The 13,867-nt window shown below is 46.5% G+C and overlaps 1 protein-coding gene across 1 annotated transcript in view; it reads right to left on the minus strand.

Annotated features, from left to right (window-relative positions):
• LOC147706624 (cell adhesion molecule CEACAM21-like) overlaps positions 1–13,867 on the minus strand; it is a gene marked incomplete at its 5' end in the record, with an annotated part of 213,849 nt that overhangs the window by 66,306 nt on the left and 133,676 nt on the right. Inside the window, one exon of the mRNA XM_086929107.1 lies at positions 463–506. Coding sequence (XP_086785233.1) covers positions 463–506 — 44 coding nt within the window. The remainder of the gene's footprint in view (positions 1–462; positions 507–13,867) is intronic.

Consider the following 13,867-nt stretch of genomic DNA (forward strand, 5'->3'; position numbering starts at 1 on the left):
TTTATAACAGCTTGTGTGGTGTCCTTTCACTTGGTGTTCAAGGGGTATATGTGGTGGTGAAACAGCTGGCTTAACGCGCCCTCTAGAGTTTAGCCTAAAGACTGCTCTTGTCCACGCTACTAGGATAGCTGGTCTATAAGGTTGACTTACAACCAATCATCAATAAGGGTTGTTTGGAATGATACAAAGTGATCACTAGAATAGTGAGCACTATATATCAGGCCAACTTCTCACACTAACCTCCCATGGGAAGATTCTAGGATTAATAATATACCGAAGTTAGACCACAAGCTCTAAGCATAGGTTTGTAAGGCCAGATTTTGGTTCTTGTTTCAGACCCTAAGGAGACAAAGCTTCAGCAGAAGGGCCGTCCTTTCTGAAAACATATCTGGGCTCTTGGAGCTCCCTGTGCAGAATCTGAAGAGGCCCCATTGTTTAACTTTGTTCAATTTTTGTACTTACTGTTGTTGAGTGCCAACTCAAGAGAATCCCCTGCAGTTGCGGCCCTAAAGAAAGAGAGACGAGAGATAATCATCACTGGACACTACTAAGAGGGAAGGACATCATACGAAGGGTAAGCCTCATGTGTTAGAAAGTGGTGGAGAGAGGACACACCCTTTGAGAGCTGTGAACACTGGATCCTGGGAGGAATTTCTGGCTTAACATTTACAGTGGGGCACACGCAGCAAAGTAGAAGTTTAACAGCTATCGAGAAGGCCATACAGTTAAGAAATAAAATACCTTCATGGTCTGAACAAAGTTAAGTACAAAGTAAAAAATATAATAAGACAAATTATCACAAAAGCAAAGAAAATGTAATCAAAAGATCTAAGCATTATAACGAAATCAAAACCATTGATAAAAGACATTAAATGCTCTTAAACTCACCTTGCAAATAACGTGAGTAAAGTAGGAAGAGGGTTTCCCAAAAATGTCCACCAGTTCCAGTAGCAGAGATACTTTGAGATAAAGTCCTGAAATGAGCAGGACTTTCTCCTGAGACTTCAGTTTAATCCAGATGAATGGAAATTCCATAACACTGATTAAAGTCGGTAAAAGGATTAGTTACCTACCTGTAATCCTTGTTCTCATCCAGGGGTATACTCATCAAAGTCATAATCTATGAATAATCCCCGCCCATGGAGCATATAGAAATATATATATATATATAGATATATATATATATCCACTGAAAAAAACATAGGTTTTACACCAGTTATAGTTAGCTGGATATTTTACTCATACAAAACCATTGAAATTCCCCCGTTATAGTTAGTTGTACTCACTATAACTCGCGCGCCCGCAATCCACTGCTGATGATGTCACATATTACATCATTCATGACATGGTCAGTGACATCACTGATGACATCACTGATGTCCAGCTAACTATAACTGGTGAAAAACCTATGGTTTTTTCAGTGAATTTCTAAGGTTTTTCAAATGCTAATTCCTAACTATAACATGTGTCAAACCTATGGTTTTTTCAGTGAATTTCCAAGGTTTTTGAATGCTAATTCCTAACTATAACGTGTGTTAAACCGATGGTTTGTTTCAGTGAATTTAAAAGGTTTTTTAAATGCTAATTCTTAACTATGACGTATGTGAAAGTTCTTATTTTCTAGTGAATTTCCAAGGTTTTAAAAATGCTAATTTCTGTATCAAATTTTATATTTTTTATATATTTATTTTTCAACAAACTGCCTTTGTATATTGTAATACATTGACTGTATGGATTAGTTACTTACCTGTAATCCTAGTAAGCATGGGCGAATTTTGCGAATCTCGCGTTCGCGAATTTTGCTGATTTGCGAACTCGCAATCCGCAAAATCCGCGAATTCTCGCGAATTTGCGGATTTTTTTTTTTTGTGTGTTTGCGCGGGTTTCTGCCAGTTCGCGAGGGTTTTGTACAATGTCGCAAATTGCGAACTTACCTGTCGGGTCGCAAGTTTCGCGAACTTGTTTCTACGTGTCCAGCCTGTTTGGGACACTCTTCTTCATCACTGCCACTCTCTGTCACCACTGCCACTCTCTGACTACTCATGCCACCCTCTGGCCCACCCATGCCACCCTCTGTTTCATCACAGCACCCTCTGGTTGTCCAGTCAGTGTACATTATTGTGGCAACGCAAGCACACCTTCCCTGCCTCAAGTGACCTGAATTAATTTGGGGCTGATTAATGTGTCACAGAATATTTTTTTAGCTGGCACCTGCTTCCTTAGTGCTTCCTGATTAGTGAACTTTTGCACTTGCTAAGTGCTTTCATTGTTGCAAAATTAGTTACAACACCTGCCCTGCCCCAACTGACAATAATGAATTAGGGGCTGATTAATGGATTTGAACTGCCAGCCTGGCTCCTGCTTGTCTCCCTTAGCTGTAATTCAGGACCTTTGTGGCATATGTGTAACTATTCTGAGGTTCAGAGCAGGGTCACATAATAGTTGCAACTGGCAACTGAACTCTGGAGGGGCCCCTCAGCAAGCACTACAGGAAATGGCTACTAATGATGAGCCTGAACTTTTGAACCTGGTAAGTAGTTACTTTCAGTTTGCTAAAATCGTATTTCTGCAATTTTGCACTTATTCGCGGGGCGCGAACTCACGCGAACTCACGCGAACAGTGCGAGCAGTGCGAGCAAAATCCGCTGCTCGCGGATTTGCGGATTTTGCGGGAGATTCGCGAATCTCGCGGATTGCGAATTTCCCGAAAATCCGCAAAATCCGCGAGCGAAACGGATTTTCCGCCCATGCTTAAATCCTAGTTCTCTTCCAGGGGTATCCTCATCAAAGTCATAAGCATTAGAATATTCCCGCCCATGCGCGGGACCCCGGAAACACTATATTATATGTGCCCCACATATATATACATATATATATATATATATATATATAAATAAACATATATATATATAAAAACATGCAATAGCAGCCAAATAACATCAGAGCTGAAATATGCTGTGAAGAATTTCTACCATACATGAATAATCAGCATTAGAAACACGAGAAACAACACCAAAGATTGTTTAGAAACTGTTTTAATGCTCAGAAAACAGCAGAAATTCTCATAACTCACTAGAAGCATAGGAAGCTCCCAGGCTGCATTGCAAACACACAGTCTAAAAAGACTGAAAAGCTAACCTGTAGCTGAATAGCAATAAACTGACACCATGCCTTTAAGGCACTCATGACCCCCTGTATCCCATCATGCCCCAGGGGTGACAGTTAGGTCAGTTGTTCTTTTCGGAGCCTGAAAACAAACCCAGTAACAAATAGGTTAACAATATCTCCTAATTAAAGAGTATCCTTTGCCCGGGGAGTCGGGAGGGTTGCTTATGACTTTGATGAGGATACCCCTGGAAGAGAACTAGGATTACAGGTAAGTAACTAATCCTTCTCTTCCAGGGGATCCTCATCAATAGTCATAAGCATTAGAATAGAATAGCGAGCCTCTCCTCTTCCCTGTGGGCAAAGGAATGATAAGACAGTAATCTCATCAACAAGTCTGAGTATGCTATAGACTACCCAAACAGATTTCTCAAGGAGGCTTGCCCTACTTGAGTATCGGCCCTGGAATCAGATTCGAGACAGTAATGCCTCGTAAAGGTATGAACCGACTTCCAGGTTGCCGCCTTGCATATTTCTGACATTGGAATGTCATGCAAGAAAGCTACTGTAGCAGCTTTCCCTCTAGTGGAATGCGCTTTGGGTAACCCCAACAAAGGCTTGCCTGCAAGCTGATAGGCCAATTTAATGCAAGAGACAATCCATCTGGAGATGGATCTCTTAGCCGGTGGAAAACCTGTTTGCATTGAACCATGGTTCACAAACAGTTGATCTGTTTTCCTAATCCCTTTAGTCATTTCCAAATAGAACTTGAGCACTCTCTTAAGATCTAAGGAGTGAAGTGACTGCTCGGCCGGGGTCGTTGGATTTGGGAAAAACGAAGGGAGGGAAATGGACTGATTTATATGAAAATCAGAAATGACTTTAGGCAAGAAAGATGGATGAGCCTTTAGGACTACTCTATTGTGGTGGAAAACAGTATATGGTTCTTTCGCACAGAGCGCTTGTATTTCGCTTACTCTGCGCGCAGAGGTAATCGCCACCAAAAAGGCCGCCTTCCAAGAGAGATGCTGCAAGGAGGCCTTGTGGATGGGTTCGAAAGGAGGTGACATTAATCTGGATAGAACTAGGTTCAATTCCCATGCAGGAGAAGGGTTTTGCACAGGGGGATACACTTTTTTCAACCCCTGGAGGAAGTCCTTAACCACTGGAACCTGAAAGAAAGAAATCTGATCAGGAGATTTTCTGTATGCTACTATGGCTGACAAATGCACCCTAATAGAAGTGTACTTTAAACCAGCCGTTGCCAGGGAAAGGAGGTATGGCAAGATGATGTCCTCCTGCCCTTTAGTCGGATCTAAGTGATGATCCCTACACTATATGTAGAACCTTTTCCACTTGAACGCATAGGACGCTCTCGTGGAAGGCCTCTTAGCCTCCTTTAAAATGTTCATACATTCGGGAGGCAAGTTCAAATGTCCATATTGCAGGACCTCAGGAGCCATGCTGTTAGGTTCAGTGATGGGAGGTTGGGATGCATTATCCTCCCGTTCATCTTGCTCATCAGGTCCGGCCTGCAAAGGAGTCGTTTGTGTGGGCACACAGACAGATGTAGAAGGTCCGGGTACCACCACTGCCGCGGCCAATCTGGAGCTATCAGGATCATTTCCATGTTCGACCTGAGGAGCTTGGAAACTACTCTCGGAATCAGAGCCAGGGGAGGAAACGCGTATGCGAATGTCCCTGACCAATCCATCAGTAGAGCATTCCCCTGCATTCCTGGCGGGGGCAACCTGGACGCGAAGGCGTGGCATTTGGCGTTTTCGTCGTCCGCAAACAAGTTTATGGATGGACGACCCCAGCAACGAAAAAGCTCTTCTACTACTTCGTCGTTTAGCACCCAGTCTGGCTGATTTTCGAAGTGCCTGCTGAGTGCGTCTGCTTTTACGTTCAACTCGCCCGGAAGGTGCACTGCCACTACTGTGAGGCCTTGAGAGAGAAGCCAATGCCAGATTGTCTGAGCCTCTCGAGAGAGTGGGCAAGATCTTGTGCCTCCTTGTTTGTTCAGATAGAACATGGTGGTCGTATTGTCCGTCTGAACTAGGACTGAGTTGGACTCTATCGCTGGAAAGAAAGCTTTGAGAGCCAGGAATACCGCTCTGAGTTCCAGCATGTTGATGTGGTATGTCTGCTCCTGCGCAGACCACTGGTCTTGAATTTGAAGCGGACCCATGTGTGCTCCCCAGCCTTGCAGGGAGGCATCCGTCACTATAGACTGGGATGGAAAGGGTTGGTGAAACGGTACCCCCACCAGTCCATTCTTTCTCCGAGTCCACCATTTGATGGCATCTTTCGTCGCTTGGGAAAGAGTGATACGATCTTCCCAACGTCCTGTTGCTTGGTCCCACTGGTCCTCTAGAGTCTGTTGTAGAGGACGCATTCTCAGCCTGGCATTTGGGATGAGAAAAATGCAGGGCGCCATGGAACCCAGCAGGGATGCTACTTGTCGGGCTGTTGGAACCCGAGTCTCTAGCAGAATCCCACATTTCTGACTCATGGAAAAAAGTCTCTTCTCCGAAGGAAACGCTTTTCCCAAGCTTGTGTCCAGAACGGAGCCTAGGGAGTGGATGGACTGTGTAGGCCGCTGGACTGACTTCTCCAGGTTCACATGGAGGCCGAGCCTGTGTAGCTGGTGCAGGCACAGTTGTAGATCGTGCGTTACCTGTACCGGAGATGGGCCTTTTAGGAGCCAGTCGTCCAGGTATGGGTAGATGAAGAGACCCTTTTTGTGAAGAAAAGCCGCCACCACTGCCATGCATTTGGTGAAGACTTGTGGTGCGGACTTGAGACCGAAGGGTAACACCTTGTACTGGTAGTGCTTGTTCCCTACGACAAACCTCAAGTACTTGCGATGTTGTTGAGCAATAGGGATGTGAAAGTACGCATCTTGCAGATCCACCGAACACATCCAATCTCCGGCTTGAAGATGTGGGCATATTTGGTGAAGAGCTAGCATGCAGAACTTTTCTCTGACGATGACTTTGTTTAAGAGTCGCAGATCGAGTATTGGTCTGAACTTGTCCTCATGATCTTTTTTGGGGGCAAGAAAGTATCTGGAGTAAACTCCCTTTCCTCTTTGAGCGGGAGGAACTTCCTCTATCGCTCTTTTTTGCAGTAGGACTTTCACCTCTCTTCGGAGCAAGCTTAGCTTGTGAGGGCAAGAGCTCTTTGGAGGAATGCTCTTCGGAGGCGCACGGAAACGTAGCTTGTATCCATTGCGCAGTATATTCAGCACTCACTGATCCTTTGTGATGCTGACCCACTCTGCCAGGTGTTGTGAAGGACTTCCTCCTGGAGTGGGTAATGGCGCCAGAGGAAGCCACTGCTCAGGCCTTTCCTCCTCTTGTGGTGTGAGAGGATTGTTGGTGACCTCCTCTACCTCTGCTGGGTTTGCTCGAAACTGGGATTTCCCCTGGTTCTTACTTTGGGACCACTGAGGGGTTTGAACCCTCTGTTGAGCCCCTCTCTCCCTGTTGGTCTTGAAGCGGCGTTTGAATTCTTTTTTCTTCTCCAAACCCACCGCTTTCACTGCATCTAGTTCCGTCTTCATTCGGGTCATCTCTTCATCAGCATGTTCCCCGAAGAGAGCGGAACCCGAAAAGGGGAGATTAAGGATGCGATGCTGAGCATCCGGCTTCAGACCTGCAAGGCGCAACCAGGCCGACCTTCTGGCACAAACCCCATGTGAATAGGAATGCGCTGCAAGTACTGCACCATCCGCAGCCGTGCTTATCATCTGATTCGCCACCAGACATCCTTCTGTCACAGTCTCTTCAAAATTCTGCTGGTCCTCCATTGGCAGTTTGGATTTGAACCTTTCCATGGAGTCCCATAAGGCTCTGTTGTATCGACCCAGAAGCGCAGCCGCACTAGAAACCTTAAGAGTGGATGCAGCTGAGTTGCAAACCTTGCGACCCCATGAGTCTTGAGATTTGCTGTCCTTGTCTGGTGGGACTGAAGAGGAACCAGCGACTGCGTGCGTCTTCCTCGCCGCTGCCACAATTAGAGAGTCTGCTGGAGGGTCAGATTTTACAAGAACCGAGTCAGAAGAGGCCGGTTTGTATTTTTTCTGAATGCGGGCTGGCACCGCTCTGATAGCCGCTGGAGTTAGGAAAACCTCTTTGACAGGATCCATAATCCCCGGGACTAAAGGCAGCAGTGGACGGGAGATGGCTTTCTTGTGTAAAGTCTCAAAAATGACTGTCGTTGTTACCTGAGGGACAGACATTTCAATGTTCAGTTTCAGTGCTCCTCTTTGCAGGACATCCAGATACGTGCCAATGTCATCCATTGGGGAGGATCTGGACGTAGGACTGTCCGTCAACGTAGGGGAGTAGTCTCTCTTGGACGACTTGGTAGAAGAGGTAGATGAAGTAGACGGAGTTTGTCGACGTCTACGGTGAGCACTGTGCCTCTGCTCCCGCGATCTTTTTGAACGATCCTCCCGTCTAGGAGAGCGAGATCTGATCCGATCTTCTGACCGAGGTCTTCTTCTGGGAGATCGGGATCTTCTGGGAGATCTGGTTGGTGTTCTCACAGGTGATTTGCGCCTGGGAGGACTATGCTTGTCCATCTCCTCTACCAGATTCTGAAGAGGAGACCTGTGTTGTGGGCTGGCATATTCTTGCATACGTTTGGTAGCCCCAGAATTTCGCCAATGGTCCAAAGACTTGTACCATCTTGGTGACAGTCTGACTTGCTCAGCCGAAGGATCAGGCCGACGCTCAGGAGATCTGCGCACAGGACTTCTGGACCTTGAAGATTCAGTTGAGGAGCCAGAGGACCGTGAAGAGGAATGACGGGAAGCAGACTCCGTTACCATGATCACATCTGAATGCTTCGACGTCGAGCGTTCTTCCCTCGCCGCCGAACGCCTTCGGGGAGTCGGCGGGTCAAACAATCTCGACTTCGAATGTCTATGTGAGGATCTATGGTCTCTCGACGTCGAGCGGCGATGACCAGCCGTCGACGGAGCGCTCTGCCTCGACATCGAACGGCGATGCCCGGCCGTCGACGGAGCCCTCTCTCTCGACGTCGAACGACGATGTCCAGTCATCGACGGAGGCTTCTCTCTCGACGTCAAACGACGATGTCCAGTCGTCGACGGAACTCTCTGCCTCGACGTCGAACGGCAATGCACGGCCGTCGACAGAGTTCTCTGTCTCGACGTCGAACGGCGATGACCAGCCATCGACGGAGTCTTCTGTCTCGATGTCGAGTGCCTGCGCGACGATGGCGAAGGGGTATTGGGCACCCTCGACGCGAGCGTCGACGAGACACTGACGGAGACTGCGTCCTCGACGCCGATCAACGAGTTACTGTCGATGGTGGAGGGGTCTTGGTCCTTGACGCCAAACGCCGCTTCTTGGACGATGGCGGAAGGGTCACACTTATCGACGCCGGTCGTCGCCTGGATGACGACGGCAGAGGGGTGACCTCCCTCGACGCCGATCGTCGCCTGGTTGACGACGGCAGAGGGGCCTTTGATCTCGACGCCGACCGTCGCCCGGTTGACGGCGGCGGAGTCACATCTCTCGACGCCGATCGTCGCCCGGTTGACGACGGCGGAGGGGATCTCGACGACGGAATTGGATCCTTCGACGTCGTCGACGTACCTGTTCTTCTTTTCGACCGCGAGCCCGCCGTCGACGGCCTTTTTGATGCCAAACGATCCACAGGTAGTTCTTTCCTCAGCGCCAAGCCTGACGCTGAGGCTGAAGGGATGGAAGACCTGTGTTTTGAAGGTGTTTTAGTCTTCTTGGAACCCTTCTTCCCCGGAGACCTTCCTCTGGATGACCTATGAGCCAGGCCATTGAAGCGAATTCTCTCCCTGTCTTTGAGAGTTCTTCCTGACAGGTGCTCGCAGTGAGGACAGGTGCCCGGATCATGTTCTTCAGGCAGACACAGGATACAAACATCGTGGTTGTCTGATTTTGCTTTCTTGTTACCACAAGAAGGACACTTATCAAAAAGTTAAGGCATTTTCACTGAAAATGCCCAGTAAACTGACTTAAAAAAGGCAGCTCCTTACTTGACAAGATGAAAAATGTCAAAGTAAGTGAAAAAAGTTGTTCAAAGTGAGCAATTTTCTGTCGGAAAACAGAAAATTAGTGGAGCTGTGTAACCAGGATCCTTCCTGAAGGAGCCGGAAAGAACAACTGACCTAACTGTCACCCCTGGGGCATGATGGGATACAGGGGGTCATGAGTGCCTTAAAGGCACGGTATCAGTTTATTGCTATTCAGCTACAGGTTAGCTTTTCAGTCTTTTTAGACTGTGTGTTTGCAATGCAGCCTGGGAGCTTCCTATGCTTCCAGTGAGTTATGAGAATTTCTGCTGTTTTCTGAGCATTAAAACAGTTTCTAAACAATCTTTGGTGTTGTTTCTCATGTTTCTAATGCTGATTATTCATGTATGGTAGAAATTCTTCACAGCATATTTCCGCTCTGATGTTATTTGGCTGCTATTGCATGTTTTTATATATATATGTTTATTTATATATATATATATATGTATATATATGTGGGGCACATATAATATAGTGTTTCCGGGGTCCCGCGCATGGGCGGGAATATTCTAATGTTTATGACTATTGATGAGGATCCCCTGGAAGAGAACCTGTAATATGCAACAGCACATCTAGATTTTATGATTTGCATAAAGTTGAACAGTATACTCTACATCTTCAATCCACATATAAACAGTCAAATTTGTTAATATTTTTTTTTAAAAGGGTTTTTTTGCCCTTTGGGGTCATTCAGGGACCCCCTGACAAGGCCTAGGGGGTCAGCGAGTCTCTAACCTGCCTCATTTTCACGTTCTCCACTATTGTTTTTTGTGTGACTTCTGCCTCGAGGGTGCGTGCACCGTGCCCGCACCTTGCGATTTTTTTGAAAAAAATAAAATGTTTTTTTTCTTCCCGTCCGGGTTCTTCAGGGACCCCCTGAGAAGGCCTAGGGGGTCAGGGAGTCTCTTCCTTGCCTCCTTTTCACGTTTTGAAACTTTTATGAAAATCGGGTAAAACGCCATTTTTATGCGACGGTCGCTCACCGTGCGCGCACGTCAAGTCATGTGACTCGAAAACAACACTTTTGATTGGTTTATAGTAGTTTCTGTTCCAGAATCTTCAAAAACCCCACCCATTTTCCTCACTATCTGTTTCACTCTCTTGGGAGAAGGACCTTTCCAGCTTTCTTCAGAGATTTGAAAAGATGGCAGGAAGAATGGATTCCTCTTCTGATTCAGATGTCCAGGAACATCAGGCACCTGCAAAGAAGACCAAACAATCATTCATTTGGCAATTTTTTACATATCCTCAGGGGCAGAAAAAAAGTAAATCCCCCAAAGGTGACATGCACCATTTGTGGATGTGTCCTCTCGAGGGGAAACCCTCAAAATAAGTATTCCTTTATCATTCATACTATGATAAGGCATGTGAGGAATGTGCACCCTCCACAGTACGCACAGGCTTCAACCAGAGCCCTCGCATCTCAACTACCACCTGCTATGCCCAGCACATCAACGGGAGCACCATATGCCTCACCATGTACATCAGCATTGGATATACGCCCGTTCCTGAGCACAGTGCACATGAGGTGCAATATGTGCAATGAGATACTCTGCTACGGGGAGCAGAGCCTCAACTTTATCGAAATTAAAATTGTGCAGCACCAATGCTCCCAGAGGAGATAAACATTTTTTTATTTCATTTACTTTGTTCCCATTGAACAGTTTTTCATTTCCTGTTTCCTGTTCTTGAACAAAAAACACAAAAAAATATAAAACTTTCAAAAAAGAAAATAAAATATAAAAGAACAAAACAAAAACAAAAGTTCTTTTCAGAACTAACTTCACTTTTCCAAGAAGAGCTGTATTTCATATGCACTGTGGCAGTCTTTTTTTGAATGAATGTGTAGTGTATAAATGAATGACTGAAATGACTTGGTGAAGGGGAGGAAGGGACTGGGAGAATGAGTGAGGAAAGGGGAGTATGATGAGTGAGGAAAGGGGAGTCAAAGAGTTACTGAAACAAGGGGACTAAGGGTAGGGGAGTGTAGTAAGGTGAGTGAAAGAGTAAGGGAATGGCAGTAATGAAAGGAAAGTGAGGGAGGGGGAGTGAGAAAGGGGGAGCAGGGAAGGTACACAGGGAAGAGGAGTAAGAGACGGAGAGGGAGAAGTAGAAGTAGACCAGGGTAAAGAGAGTAAAGCTAAGAGAAGTGGAGTGATGGTGAGAGAAGGTGTATAAGGATGTGATGTGCTGGATGAGCTTAGAGAGGGGTTAGATACCAACACCCCCCAGGCCCTCGTTCTTTTAGATCTCTCCGCCGCCTTTGACACAGTTGACCATTCCATCCTTCTCACCTGTTTCAAGGCAGCTGGTATCGGGCCCAGCCCTGACCTGGATCAGCTCTTTTTTAGGAGACCGTACCCAGGCCGTTCATCTCGCCGAATTCTCTGCCCTCCCTCGCCCAGTTCAGTGTGGTGTCCCTCAGGGCTCTTCTCTTTCTCCCCTATTATTTAATCTCTATATCTTTCCACTCATCCTTGCACTACAGCAAATGGAGGTCACCGTGTATAACTATGCCGATGACCTCCAACTCATTTTTCACCTTTCACATTCCCCTGTCAGTGTTCACAATTTTCAGTCTGTCATGCTGTTCATCAGTGATTGGATGAACTGCAATCATCTTAAATTAAATCCTGACAAGACTGAACTTGTCGTCACTGGCAGCACTCCTAGTCCCTGGTCCCCCAACTTTTGGCCTCCGTCCATGGGCACTCCCCCCACGCCCTCTTCCTCAGTCAAAACACTTGGGATCTCTCTCAATAAACACCTCACTCCCCACTCTCAGATCAGTTCAGTTGTCTCTTCATGTTTTTTTGCCCTCCGCACCATAAGGAAAACCTCCCCGTTCTTTTCTCTCCCCGCTCTAAAACTGATTTTAATGGCAATTGTCCTTTCCCGGCTGGACTACGGGAATATAGTGTACAACGGTGCACCCGCATATGCCTTCCGTCGTCTTCAGCTAATCCAAAATCAGGATGCCCGCCTGATTTATGGGCTGCCCAGATTTCATCATACCACTCCCCTACTTACATCTCTACATTGGTTGCCAATCAAAGAACGGGCCCTCTTCAAGCTGGGTTGCACTACCTTTCAGGCCATGGCAGGGACTGCCCCAGCATTCATCTCTTCCGTCATCAACTTTTATCGTCCTAACAGAGAACTTAGCTCCTCCACTAACTTCCTCCTTTCTGTTCCCCGGTTCAAAAAAAGCAGATCAGGGGGTCTGAAATTTGCTGTTCTAGCCCCTACTGTTTGGAACTCCCTCCCCCTGTACATTAGATCCATCTCCTCCTATCTTGAATTCCGGAGGGCTCTTAAGACTTTTCTTTTTTCACACACCTTCCCACCTCAGTAATCCCTCTGCTCCAGCCCTGGGGTTAGGCATCCTCTAGCGCCATGAAACCGCTGGGTATACGTGCGCTATATAAATTCCTGTAAATTCACATTCAAATTCAAATAAGGATGAAAAAAGGGGGGTAAGTGAAAGTGATAGGTGGAGAGTGAGGAGAGAGAAGAGGAGAGAGAAGTGGAGTGAGGGGATGGAGGGAGTTAGGAAAGCAGAGTGAGTGAAGGGGAGCATGGAACAGAGACAGAGAAGGGGAGTAAGAGATGAAAAGGGAGAAGTAGAGCAGAGTGAAGGGAGTGAAGGTAAGAGAAGTGGACTGACGGTGAGGGAAGGGGTATGAGTGTGAGGGAAGGGGGGTAATGGAAAGTGACAGATGGGAAGTGAGGGAGAGAGAAGTGGAGTGAGGGGATAGAGGAACTTAGAAAAGGGGAGTAAGAGAAGGGGAGTTAAGAATGGAGTGAGAGAAGGAGGGTGAGGGGGAGTGAGGAAAAGGGAGCGGGAAAGTGAAAGGGTGAAAAATACAGACAGGAGAAAGTGGAGTGGGGAAGGGTAGTGACGGTGAGTGAAGGGCAGTGACTCTTAGGGAAGGCGTATGAGGGTGAGGGAAGGGAATGAGAGAGAAGGAAGGAGATTAAGAGAGAGGAAATGGGACTGGGGAATAAAGTAGGAGTGAAAGAAACAGAAACAGAAAAACAGGAAAGGTGAGGGAGAGAAAGAGAGAAAGAGAGTGAGAGAGAAAGAGAGGGAGAGCAATTGACTGAGAGGGAGTAAGGCGGTTAGACTGAGTGAGATAGAGGGAGAGAGGGAGAGAGAAATGGAGTGAAGGGGAGTGTGGGACTAAAGGAATGGGATTTAGCAAAAGTGAATGAGGAAAGAGGAGTAAGGGAAAGGGACTGACGGATGGAGTGAGGGAGTGAAAGGGAGTGAGAGAAGTAGAGTGAGTGAAAGAGAGAGGGATGATTTGAAGGAAAAAGAGTCAGGGGAAAGTAAGAAGAGACTGAGCAATACAGCAAGACAAGGGTAGTGATGGAGGAAGATAGGAAAGAGAAGAAGTGAGGGACAGAGAGGGAAAAGACAAAGTTGGGCAAGGTGAGTGAGGATGAAGGAAGAGTACTGATAGTGAGAAAAGGAGTGGAAAGGTGAATGAAGAGGAGTAAAGAAAATGAGGAAAGGAGAGTAAGATGAAGAAAAGGAAGGTGAGTAAAAGAGAGTGAAGAAAGGGAATGAGAGATAGAGAAATAATAGAGTGATGAAAAGGTATTTTTTGTTTGTCATACTTACCTTATAAATAATGACAAGTTATTATTACTTTTTATTATAAATATAGTATC

The sequence above is a fragment of the Lissotriton vulgaris genome, chromosome 7 (genome assembly GCF_964263255.1).
Source record: "Lissotriton vulgaris chromosome 7, aLisVul1.2, whole genome shotgun sequence".
In the NCBI taxonomy this organism is placed as follows: domain Eukaryota; kingdom Metazoa; phylum Chordata; class Amphibia; order Caudata; family Salamandridae; genus Lissotriton; species Lissotriton vulgaris.